We start from the raw sequence: 13,349 nt of genomic DNA on the forward strand, positions 1-13,349 counted from the left end.
CCGCTTGCTTTTGTGGTGCTGAGCATCCTTGATATGCCAGTGTCCTGCCCCTGCCCCCCACTCCCAAGTCGCAGCCTCCCTGCACTGCCAGTGCCCCTCACTCCTGACCAGCAGCCCCCTGCCCAGCCCCATGTAGACTCATAGGATTCCAGTGAGGGAAGAGGGTGTGGGTCCTTTGCAGGCAGCAGGGAGCTTCATGGCTGGGCCACTGGGGATTGGTGCCCGTGCTCTTAGGGGCAGGGGTGGCTACATGCTGCTGGGAGACACTGCCTGGGAGAGGGAGGAGCCATGGCCAGGCCTCCTGGCACGACACAAGAGACCCAGCCTGGGGTGGGGTGTGCTACAGGCATCCCTTCCTCTTCCCTCCAACCCATGCTGGGGCCGGACTCGTTCCACTGCTGCCTTCATAAGTGGAAGCTGCTGCAGCTGCTGCAGGCAGGATGGAGATTGCCTGGAGCCCTTCATCCTTCTTCAGCTGCCTGCAGCATGGCCTTGGCCAGAGCCATGCTTGGCTTCATGCTGCTACTTTGGTCTTCCCCACTTCACCGGAGCCCCAGCCACAGCTGGCAGCACAGGGCGGTGTGTGGTGCCCCACCATGCCCTGAAGGATTACGCCCCCATCCCCTGCTCTGGAACTGGGCTTGCCGGTGGCACGAAGCACTGCCTCAGTCCCCACTCCCCACTGCAGCCCTGGGGCCTGCTTCCCTTAGCACTGGCAGGCACCTGCTCACCCCTTCCCCTGGCCTGGCCCTTCAGTGCCTTCCCCCCACCCTAGACTTACTTGTCTCCAGCTGCCAAGTCTCCTCCCACCACCCTGCCTGGCTGTATGCTGGCCACGTGTGTGTGCACACGCATATGCACGTGATGCCCCTGCCTCCAGTTATCCTCCTTCCTCTCTCCCTCCAGCCCCAAGCAGTCCCTTGCAGGCTGCAATGCTGCCAGCCTGCAAGGGAAAACCCACAGTTTTTTCCCTTAAAGGTGAAAATCCACATTTTTCCACATTTTCCTGTAGCAAATGGAAAATGTGGATCCCTATTGATTACTGTTTATGTCCATGTGCAACAGTTTTCTTTAAATTCTGCTCTAAAACACTCGTAGGTAGGGTATAAAAATTTATCTGATTGGAAGTTAGATGGGTCATGTTTTTACTGTTTTGAATACTTGCTGGGAGTGATGTATTTAGAGGAGTATTGTGGCTTTTAACTCGGGAAACAAATATCCACATCTTTCCTAGTAGTTTATCTGCACTAGGTAAACTCAAATGTACCTTGCTCACACTAGAGGTAAACTTATGGCAGGCTTGTTTTGTACAGCAAGTTCCTTAGCCTGTTTGTTGGCCCTTCTTTGTTTGACCTTCTGTTTGCAGAGAGTATCTGGTTGCAGTCAGCAGAGAGCACATAAATTGACAGCAGGCATCTTGACTTTTTAGAGCTCCTGTGTCAGGTCAGGAACTAATGGGTGAGTCTAAGAACATGATTGACAGAGACAGAATTTGGCAACTGTCTCAAAAGATATCACTTTTTCTCTTTGGTCGTTGCCAATCATTTTGGTTTTGCAATTAGTGGATGCTGAAGCATGTGGAGTGCAGTAACACCATTAGGTTTTTTTTCAGCATCTGAATGGGTATTATGTTTTCCAACACTGTTTAGCAACTTATTTAAAAATGATTTTTGAAATCCTCCTGCATTGCTGAAGATGAAGGTAGTTCCAACAAACACTGTGAGGGTTGTGGCAGGTTAAGAAATTGATTCCTTCTGTTCTTTGCATGTGCCTTAAGCAACTGCAGATATTTTAAAGAGCTGTAGTAACATATATTATGCTGATTTTCATTCTGCACGTCTTAGCCATAACATGGTATTTTAGCAAGTAAAGATTGATTGCTAGGTTGTTTGAATCCCTCTTGCCTTTGATGGGCTCCCAAAATAAAAATATGAAGAACCTAGATGTTGTTTTTTAAAGCAGAATATTCTAATAATTTAAAGGTAGAATCATAAGGCTGGAAGGGACCCCAGAGAATCATCGGGTCCAGCCCCCTGCATGAGCAGGAAAGACATCTGGGGTCAGATGACCCCAGCCAGGTGACCGTCCAGTCTTCTCTTGAAGACCTCTAGGGGAGATGATTGTACCACCTCTGGGGGGACCTTGTTCCATAGTCTGGGCACCCTAGTTGTAAAGAAGTTTTCCCTAAAGTTCAGCCTAACACTCTCTTCCAGGAGTTTATGGCTGGTGTTTCTAGTTTTTCCCCAGGGTGCCCTGGTGAACAGTTGTTCACCGAGCTTCTGATGTATGCCTCTGATACAATGGCAAGCCGCAATCAGGTCCCCTCTCAGCCTTCTTTTCTTAAGGCTGAAGAGTCCGAGGTTCCTCAGCCTCTCCTCATATGGCTTGCCGTGCAAGTCCGTGATCATGCGGGTGGCCCTTCTCGGGGCCCTCTCGAGCTTTAGCACGTCCTTGTTGAAATGCAGCGCCCAGAACTGGACGCAATACTCCAGCTGCGGCCACACCAGTGTTGAGTAAAGTGGGAGAATCACTTCTTTGGATTTACTGGAGATGCATTGACTGATGAATGCCAGGGTTTTATTGGCCCTAGCGGCTACTGCATTTCATTGCCACCTCATATTCCTGCTGGTGTCTATTGTTACCCCCAGTTCCCTTTCATTTGTAGTGCTGGTCAGTTTAGCAGTGCCCAGCCTGTAGGTGTGCTGGGGGTTCTTCCTTTCCAGATGCAGCACTTTGCATTTCTCTATGTTGAACCTCATCTCGTTCTGTTCTGCCCAGCATGCTAGCTTGTCTAGGTCTGCTTGTATCTGCAGCCTATCTGCCGGTGTGTTCGCACAACCCCATATCTTAGTGTCATCCGCGAACTTAGCCAATGGGCTCTTCACCCCCTCATCCAGGTCTTTGACAAAGATATTGAACACTACTGGGCCAGCTACCGACCCCTGGGGTCGCTGCCTACATCTTGCCAGGATGACACCAATCCATTCATTTGGACTCTGTGTCCTACCCTGCATCCGGTTTCACACTCACTCAATGGTCTCAGAGTTGAGCCCAATATCCTCCAGTTTTCTGATCAGTACCTTGTGGGATACCAGGTCAAAGGCTTTCTGGAAGTCGAGGTATATGTTGTCAACTGCTTTTCTCTCGTGCAGATAAGTCACCTGATCATAGAAAGAAATTAGATTGGTCAGATGAGACCTGCTGGAATAGAAGTTAAGCTACTTGGCCTGTAGTTTCCTGAGTCTTCACGCTTCCCCTTCTTGAAGATGGGCACAACATGGGTCCTCTTCCAGTCCTCTGGGATTTCTCCAGAGGCCCATGATATTTAAAGACCTTTGCCTCTGCGATTACTTTGGCCAACTCTTGCAACACTCTTGGGTGGAGTTCATCGAGTCCTGATGATTTATATACATCTAATTTCTTAAATTGATCATATACCAGTTCTATGGCAATGGTGGGAATGGCGTCAGTCCTGCCCTGCTCGTTCTGTGTGCTACCTGGCATGTTGTTCCCCTTGGTCTTGTGAAAGAGCAAGGCATAGTACTCATTTAGGAGTTCCATTTTTTCCTGAGTGGTAGTGACGTATCCTGAGGCATTAAGACAGCAGCCCCACACTCCCATTAGTTTTCCTTTTACTCCCTATGTAGCTAAAGAAGGACTTCTTGTTGTCCCTCGATTCTTGTAGCTAGTTGTAATTTGGTTTCTGCCTTAGCTTGCCTAATCTGTTTTCTACATATGTGGGCCATTGTCAAGTAGTCTTTCTTAGGGGCTGTCCCAAGGTTCAATTGTTGTACACCTCTGTCTTTTTCTGTAGGATGGCTGCAACTTCCCTGCTTAGCCAAGAGGGTTTTTTGACCCTTCTGCTACTTTTTCTCCATAAGGGAATGGATTTTCTCTGAGCCTTAAGGATTGTATCCTTAAGGAATAACCATTCTTCTCATGCTCCCTTTACCTGTGGTCCTTGGTCTCTCAGGGCATTCTCTACTAGTGACCCAAGCTTATTAAAATTTACGGTTTTGAAGTCTAAGACTTTGAGCTTGGCATTTGTTTTGTCAACCTTGTGACAGACCATGAATGTAATGATTTCATGGTCACTATCGCCTAGGCTGCCCTCTATGTATGTGTAAGTTGGTCACCAGGTCAGTTCCTTTGGCCAGGACCAGGTCAAGAACTGCATTGCCTCTACTTGGCCTGTGCACCTCCTGAGTCAAAGAAAAGCTCTTTGGTGCTGGTCAGGAAGGACTATGATTGATCTGAGCTGGCCGAGCACTCCTCCCAGGAGATGTTCAAGTAGTTGAAGTCACCCATGACAACCATGTCCCATGCACACGCGACCTGTGTTAGTTCACAGGCGAACACTAGATCAAATTCCTCCCCTTGGTTAGGCGGTCTGTAGTATACACCTATAGTCAGGTCTATCTTGCTGTGCCACCCCCGCCCCCGAGCTTGACCCAGAGCATTTGAGGCTGTTCTTCTTTGGGGCCAACATCAGCCTGTAGGGAGATGTACTGCTCCTTCACATAGGAGGCAACACCCCCACCTCTCTTTCCTACCTAATCCCTTCTGTGAAGGATGTAGTCCTTTACGGCTATGCTCCAGTCATGAGAGGAGTCTCACCAGGTCTCTGTGATCCCTGCTAGATCATAGTGCCCAGTGGAAAGCAGGAGGACTAATTCCTCCTGCTTGTTCCCCATCCTTCTGGCTTTGGTGTACAGGCACCTACGTCCTTCTATTGAGGTCACTAGCCACCTGTTGCGTTGAAGGGGAGCTGTTTTCTCAGCTCCTGTAAGAGTGGCTTTTGATTGGTTTCATTGTCGATGGAGCTTTTCCTGTATGAAGTTATCTACAAAGTAGTTTTGAGAAATTAGGCTTATACCATTTTTGTTTTTCTTACTTATATAGAAAGACACTAGGATATTACTTTTATTTTTCTGAGTCTTTTACTATTTTTTTTCCCTGCTTTTGTTGAACTAGTGGGTGATCAGAGATGAGTGCTGAACAGCCTAATTGAAGGGGTTTTGATTATTTAACAAAGAACTCTTTAATTCATACTGGCAATTTCATTGAAGTGAAATGGGTGTTACAAAAACAACTTGAAACAGTCTAACTAAAAATTCCTTCCTCTTCATAGTTAATATATATTCTTTTTTCTCATGATGTACTTCAGGCCTGTAATATCTTGGGTTCAACTGGAATAAATTGGAACAGAGAGTTAAGAGTCAGGATGGGGAAGTTCAGTGTTGGATCCAGAGGGGGTGCAGTGGTATGGATGCACCCCTCTTGGACCATGCCACAGTAGTAGCAGTGGGGATTTTAAATCCCTAAGTTGCGTAAGAATCCTCTCTTCCCCTTCCATTCTTGGCACCCCCTCCCTTTTCCTCTGTTTTTGAAGCATGTTTCCTTCCCGTGCTACTGGTGCTGTGTCCAGCTTATTGAGGGGAGGAAGTGTCGAAAGCTCCAGAACAGTGTGTGCCACCAGACAGTACCAGGTATGCTGTGGGATCTTGGATGGGTTTGACTCCCGGCAGGGTGGGGCTTCAGCCAGTGTTGTCACTACTGCCACCCTGCGCTGCCACCACTCTGCGTTCAGCTGCATGCCACCACCTCTCCCTGCGCCCTTCACATCTGGTCACATACTTCCCTGCTTTGTGTTTGGCTGTGCACTACTCCCCACCTCCACTTCGCTTTCAGCCAGTGTGCTGTGGGATGGGAAAGGCTGCAGGATGAAAAAGTTTGGGTAAGTGTGCCATGGGATGAAAAAGATTGGGAAATGCTGCTCTAGAACTACCACCCTGTGAAATGAATTGGGAGCCTTGTGGGGGGATGGGTTCCAGAGCCACTCTAGCTGGGATCAGCAAGGGACAGCAGCAACAGATGGGTTTCCCTTTCCGGAACTTGCTTCTGGGCTGGCAGAGAACACCAAGGGGACTGGGCAGAGATGAACCCACCCACTGCTGCCCCTGCTGAGCCCAGCTGGAGCAGGGCAGGAATGGTTGTGGAGCCCTCCTCTCCTCTTCCCTCCCCCCAGTCAGCGAGAGACAGCAGCAGTCATGGGTTGAGAAGAGGACATGGTGCTGAGGACAGACAGTAAGGGAGGGGTGCTGACTGGGTGGGTAAACAGGACAGGATTCTTACCTGTTTCGGGGACTTAAAGTCCCCTCTGCTGCTCCGGTAGCATGGTGTGTCTGCCTAGAGGTGATGAGATGGGGAGCTGGGATGCAGGCATGTCAGCAGTACCAGACACTGCTCCTGCATCCCCTTTCACAAAATCCTGAAACTACTCACAGGGATGTTCAAGTCTTTTGAGTCATCTACTTTTGTGAAAGCTTTTGATTGCCCAGCACTGCCCTCTGAGCTATCTCTTCTAAAGGACCAGTCCGAAGAGTTGATTTATCGACTCGTCAGTATGGCCTACCAGTTTCCAATAGCTGACTAGATGTCTTGAAAGCCAGTGATCTACTCAAAACAGATGGTTGGTTCAGTGCAGCAGGGGAAAGGCACAAGGCCAATTAGTGGCATGCCTGCCAAAAAGGATAACCCCCGCTGCAATCGATAATCTGAAACTTGACCCACTTGCTTTCTTTGATTTCTTTATTCCCATATGAAATGTTGTGTGTTCTGGCCTGTTGTGGAATTCAAAGAAACAAAGTGGTTGCCTTGATTGACTGTTGGGGGAGGGGTATGCATTATTAGCTAGCAAGCTTTATGGTACACCTATCCTGAGTGTGGCCTAATAAGAAGAGTGACAAGAAAAAGCATCTTACTTAGCAACCCTAATGATTTATGACTCATTTTTGACAAGTGAAGATGTGTAAGTTCAACTATCGATATCATTCAGAGGCACAACTGGGTGGTTCATGGTGGGCAGCAGCTGCAGTCATGCTGCTGGGAGTGGTGGCCAGGTCAGCAGGCCAGGCTACTCTTTCTGTGCCATGCCTTTCCTCTCTGCCTGGCGCTGCTCCTTTGGCACATAAGACTAGTGCTGCGGTTGCCCACCTCCCTCTATAGTTATGCTACTTACATCTTTTGTATTTTATGGAGTGCTTTGGTTTTCAGACAGCATAACGGGCAGCAGATATTTTCTGTCTCCCACTATGGTATTGCAGAATGGCAGTATATTGTGAGTTTTGACTAGGTCTGTTTGGGGTCGTCTTATAGCCTCTATTTACAGATGGAGGTCAGAGAGCAGTTGAGCACAGATGTTGTCTGCTGGAATTCTTTTTATCTTGTGAATTCCAGAGGAAGCATTGTCTAGAAATGAAAGCCCTGAACAGGAAATTAAAAGCTCTGGTTCCGTTCCTAGTTCTTCTAATGCTTTGACTCATAATAAAGGAAAAGTCACATTATCTCTGGCCTATTCTGTAAAAAGTGATCTGTACATACCTATATCTCAGGATTTTTGAGAGCTGCAGTCGCTCATAAGTTATTTGGAAGGTCTTTGGAAAGAAAGAGCTTTAGAAAGTCAGACTTTACATATGTATTGAACTTTAAGGATTAGTGGTGGATATCTGTTTCCCTTGCAGGAGTACAACAGCTGGAGGATAAGCATGGTATTGGTGAGACACAAGAGCCTCAGTAGACAAGTTGCTCCCTGCCTGTTCATGATATTTGACATTTCCTTTTCCTTGATAACAGAAAAGCTTGCAGAAGCTCAGCGCAGGTCCGCTACCCTTCAGAATGAACTTCAATCAACTTTGGATGCGCAGAGGGAAGCTAGTGGAATTTCCACGCTGCGGCAACGCAGAAAGCCAGTCTTCCATCTGTCCCATGAGGAGCGTGTCCAACACAGGAACATCAAAGACCTGAAATTGGCCTTCAGCGAGTTCTACCTCAGCCTCATCTTACTGCAGAACTATCAGGTACCTACAAAAGGGAACAGTTTTCCTGAGCTCCATAATCATTCTTGATCCTAAAATTAAATAGAGGTCAGAAAATTGGGACTGAGAATAGGAAAGAAATTGGGTCACTACAGTAACTTTGGTGCCACAAACTTCTGTTTAAAGCTGGACCTGCAAGTTTAGGAAGAAGCACAAGATTTTTACACATTTTTTCTTCCTCGAGTTACCATAATAATATCGTTCACTTTATGGCATCTCCTGTTGCATCAGCATTTCCTTTTAAAACTTACTTTTTCATGAGTTTTTAACTCCTGTTTAATTCTGTAAAATGTAACCAAAATTTTGAAGGCTATGTTGTCATAAAAGTTCCTAGCCTTGAAGTATGTACAGGTTTCCCTCACTTTATGTGGGTTCTGTATGTGCGAATCTGCTCTTATGTGATGACCCTTTTTATACCAAAAATTCATTATAGGTGAGGTAGATTTACTCTTATGTGATCAGTGTGGTTGAAGTCCACAGCCAGCTGTTTTGTATGTTGCACTGTGGGAGTGACATGCACCAAAATATAGTCTCTTGTGTGCTTCTGTGCTCCTCACTCATTGTCTGCCACACGTGTTTCTGTAGTTGTGTGCCCCATTATGATTGTGCCCTGTGCTTGTATGTGCTGTCTGGTGTTGGTGAGTACCAAAATGGTCTTGTAAAAGTGGTAGAAGTGGGTCTGGAGGTCAGTATAGTTGAGGTCTTGGCACTTATCCCTATTTGTTACGTTGTAAAGAGGGTTCACTTCATGTGAATTTGAGTTATGCACCATTTTCCAGGAACACACGTACAGCAAAGCTAGGGAAACCTGTGTAAAACAAAATCTTCGGCATATTTGAATCATAACAGCAAAAGGGATGCAGTAGTGCCACAAACTGATTTGTATTCCAAAAAACTTAATCTTGAGGGTGTTTTTTTTCCTTTAAAGGCTTGCAGAGCAGTTCATAATGTTGACTAATTTCTTTTTATTTAAAGTATTATTTTGAAAATACCTTACCATACATGAGTTGCATTTAAAATTTATTTACAGCTTTTTAAGCTTGTGAACTTAACATGCTATTTTAAATTAGTTGTCTAAAATGAAATGTTCCCATTATGTTCTCCTAAATGAGGTGTCCGTTAGAGAAGTTTACCAACCAAAATTCCACACTGAATTTAGAATAAAGGATTTTGTATAAAAGCCTAGAATGTAAATAAGGATTTAGTGGGGTTTCATTTTTCAAAGGTTCTGAGGACTTCCTGCTTTTATTGACGTCAGTGTGTTTTTGTCAAGCACTTCCAAATGCTAGGGCACTTATTTAAATACCTAAACAGAGGGTTTAAATACTTCTTTACATTAGGCTCCTCAGGTGGAAAATACTGGCCCAATAGTTTTAAAATGGCTGAAGATTAGCTTGCAGCCTGACTTCCGGTGCTACTAGAAGTACTTGTACTTCTCTGATTAGTTCAGTTACTAGTTCAAAATTTTAAAGTAGGTATAGTAATGTTAAATCTTTGCTCATTTCCTGGTAAAACAATGTGGAAGAATAGGTGTTCATGTGGAAAGCTTGAAACCTCTCCCACACTGCCGCCCCACCCCACCTTTACAATTTGGAGCATGTTGATAACTGTACAAAGGCACAGGCCCTTCCAAGCTAAGGCACATCAAAATATTTCAGAACCAGTGTTTTAGGAAGAGTACAGCCTTATGGGTATTTGACCTCAAAGCTTTTGCTTAGCCACTTATGTTGGTCATTTTTTCTTTGTATTGTACTCCTGGGAATGGGAAGGTAAGGAATCTCTTGCACTACATTACCAAGAATCACTTATGTGACCTGATAAGGAAGTTAAAGACAATTAGATGTCTGCTTTGAAAAAGTGGCTGGCATATTCATTGGTTGGTTTCTACCAAAAGAAAATAATTTTCTTTGCCAAGATTTAGTGACTAAATTCTCAGACTGTTCAGATTTGGCAATTGTTACTTAAGCAAAATAGTCTGCTTTCAAAAGTGGTAGGGCTTCTTTTGAGGCTTTATGCTAGGTAGGAAAGAAATTAATTGAAATTGTTTTCAGATCGAGGACAAAGAATATGTGTATTAAGAAAAGTGCCTGAACACAAAAGCAGGCAGCGTGGGAAGTAAGAACGTAGAAGTGTTAACAAGTTCTGGCATAGCTGAAACCTGGTGGGAAGATTCTTATAACTGGAATGTCAGCATAAATTGTACTGATCTGTGTAGAAGCCACAAAAGTGAGTGGGAAGCAGCAATATGTCAAACATTTACAGTGCTGTTGAGCTGTGGCTGACATGTAATACTGAGGTCTTTTGAGTTGGGTTATAACGAAAGAAAAAGAAAGCTTAAACAAGTAGGTATTTTTTTGTGGACTACTAGGATGGTAGTAGAGTATGAACAAGAAAATTTGAGCGTCTTTTTTTAAGGTCCTCAAAACCAGAGGCTATATGCCTATGAAGTGATATTAATTATCCAGTTATTGGTAGGAAAAAGCCAATCATCTATCATACTAGAGATTCTGAAGTGAATTCAAAAACAAAGCCACAACTTTACAGTATGGATTCTGGATTGCGTTTATTTGCTAATTCTCACCAGGGGAGAAATTAATTTGAGCATATGCAAATAAAAGGGGATCTTGGTATTGTTAGTCATGAACTATTTGAATTCAGTGTAGAAAACACAAAATCTCTTCATAATGTAGCATGTATAAATATAATATGATTCATAAAGTAAATCTTTGGAAATCCAGATAATGAATAATGTGTAATGGAAGACGGTATTAAAATCTACAAATGGGCTAGAAAATAAGTGCTGAAGGCATTAAATATGTTTTAGCTAAGAATACAAATTTGTTTTGTGTTTGATCATGAGGATTCTAAAGGATATTTAAATATAAGCAAGTCCTTTTGAGCCCATTGTTTAATCCTACCTAGTTTTGCATAGATTAGGTTGTCATTTGGTCTGTGTGGCATTCATCTCCCCTTTCCCCCATGGCAAATTGATATCTAATTCAGGCTTACTATAGCCTTCACTTTTGAATATGCAACAGAAATAGAAGGCAAGGTTGGAAGGCTCTTTTCAAACAGGATTATTCTCAGTAATATGAAAAAGTATTAAAGAAAATGCAGGCTAAGTAAATGATTTCTGCATGTTCTCTTTGACAAAATCTTTTGTTTAAGGTTGCAGGTATAACTGCACTTACTTTTTAACCTTTCAGTTTGGGAATCATAGAACTTGAGCTGCCAAAGGAAAATACTCCGGTAGAAGAGCTCTGAGATGCATAACGCACTAACTGCCTGTGCTTCCTGAGGAACGCAAGAGTTAAAGAGCTCTAATCACTTCTTTAGTCAATGAAATGATTCACTTCAGGGCTACAGAAGAATCTGACCAAAATGTCATTTTGTTACATTTTTCATTCTAACTTTATGAAATAAGGCTCTGCTGTCTCAGGGGTGAAACGCTAGGTTTTCCAATGGAAAGTAATTAAAGTCTCTTGTCTGTAGTAATACAGATCATTAATGCATTGGGTTTCCTACTCCCATCTCCCTGTCTCTTCTTTCCCTTCTACATTATGTGGGCCTGGTAGTAAATCACTCCAAGCATAATTAGATTGAAAATAATTTCAGTAGAACAGTTGGAATCTTTCCCAAAGGCACTGAATTCTACTGTTTTCTGTTTCTTTCTGAACAAATATATGGGCTTGATTTTGCATGCGGGCATACTTTTTTCCCCCCCTCCATCTATATTGCTAACACTTGGATAAACTGGTTCAGTGGATCATGGAGTGCTGTGGGTTGACTCTTTGAAGAGTTCATTGTTTTAGCATATCAAATATCTCATCATAGCACCCTTCTGTCTCCTGCCAGTTGCTGTGAGCTTTCCTGTCTTTTTCATAACTATGTATTGTACAATACTACATATCTTAAAAAAGTGAAAGTCAATATTTAGGTTGGCACTCTGATCAGCCACTATTTAAGGACCTTTGCCACGCCTATGCACATGTTCTAGATAAGATAGGATATAAATTATGTTAATAATAAGGATAGTGCTGACACAGTCTTTTCTTAGAATACACAGTCTTTTATTGATTACATAGACCTGGGCTTATACTTACCATAAATATTATCCCTCTTTCCTAGCTTGTTACTCTGGGTCTTCTTTAGTGCCTTTAGTATAGTCACTGCTTCCTTTAACATTAGTCTTATTTTATACTTAGTGTACAGAATACTTTTATAAGGAATAAACACACTTGACTGGACTAGATTGGTCAGATTTTAAACATCTACAAGATTTTCATGTGCAAAGATAGGCCTTACGTAATGTTACTTCACTTTTTTACATTCTTAGAATTGACATTTAATGTTGCCTTTGAATTAAAGGAACTAGAAAGAGCCTGTTCTGTTGGAAAAATGGCAAATAGATATGAAACCTAGATAAGAAAGCGAGGCAGAACGCAGTATATTTCTTACAAAACCACCACTGCAGGTATAAATTGTGGTTGTGAGTTTATTGCAGCAGCTGGCAGTGTTGAACTGCTATGAATGCAGTATATGAACTATATTTCAATGAGCTGCTATACTTCCCATATGAAAGAACCCTCAAATTCAAAATTAGAATGTGGTATGCCCAAAACACAGTTACCTACAGTGAATTTTCATCAGAAAAAATGGTAGTCATTTAGTTAGAAAGGGAAATTTGGAAACTTTATTTTTTGCAATGTAGAATATTTTATTTCTGGCCAAGGTTAACTCAAGCTTCTTAACTTGGAATATGATTTTACATTCATTTGTTTTTTTTTTTTTAAAAGTAGCTTTTAATTATGGTGGCAACATTTTTCATTTTGAGCAAAAGGTGAAATCCAGTTGCCACTGAGATCACCTGCTGTTAACTTTTGCAAGGCCTCTACATACAGCTAAGTGTGTAAGATGGTAATGGAATAACTGCATCTCTGAATTTGCAATCTCATATTGATTTATCTCCATTTTAATAATTAGCTGTGTTGCATATGTTATTCTTATAAGCCTAAATAATACAAGAGGTTTTATTAATTCTTTGTAAACAGTCTCCAGTATTTTACTCCCTCAGTCTATTCAGTGCTGCTGTTATTTTCCATAGTTTGTATTCCTTCATACAATAGCTCTGTAGATTAAAAAACAAAAAACAAAAAAAACCCTTCTGGAGTATTTTCTGTTAGATGACTAACAAGCCTTAATAACTGTTCCTTTTCTGCTGCCCCTGAAATATTTCCAGCTTTCAACTTTCAGTCTTCGATGAGGCTAAAATTATGTTTGCCTTGTTTCTAGAACCTGAATTTCACAGGGTTCCGTAAGATCCTGAAGAAGCATGACAAGATTCTGGAGACAACGCGTGGTGCAGACTGGCGGGTGGCCCATGTGGAAGTGGCACCATTCTACACTTGCAAGAAGATCAACCAGCTCATCTCTGAGACAGAGGTAGAGAATGCTAGCCTGTGTATTGCTTTC

General features: G+C 43.1%; 1 protein-coding gene across 1 annotated transcript in view; it reads left to right on the top strand.

Annotated features, from left to right (window-relative positions):
• XPR1 (xenotropic and polytropic retrovirus receptor 1) overlaps nt 1-13,349 on the top strand; it is a 190,537-nt gene that overhangs the window by 123,127 nt on the left and 54,061 nt on the right. Inside the window, exons 3-4 of the mRNA XM_019530946.1 lie at nt 7,636-7,859; nt 13,170-13,319. Coding sequence (XP_019386491.1) covers nt 7,636-7,859; nt 13,170-13,319 — 374 coding nt within the window. The remainder of the gene's footprint in view (nt 1-7,635; nt 7,860-13,169; nt 13,320-13,349) is intronic.

This window comes from Crocodylus porosus, unplaced genomic scaffold, assembly GCF_001723895.1.
Source record: "Crocodylus porosus isolate Cpor-Errol unplaced genomic scaffold, CroPor_comp1, whole genome shotgun sequence".
In the NCBI taxonomy this organism is placed as follows: Eukaryota; Metazoa; Chordata; order Crocodylia; family Crocodylidae; genus Crocodylus; species Crocodylus porosus.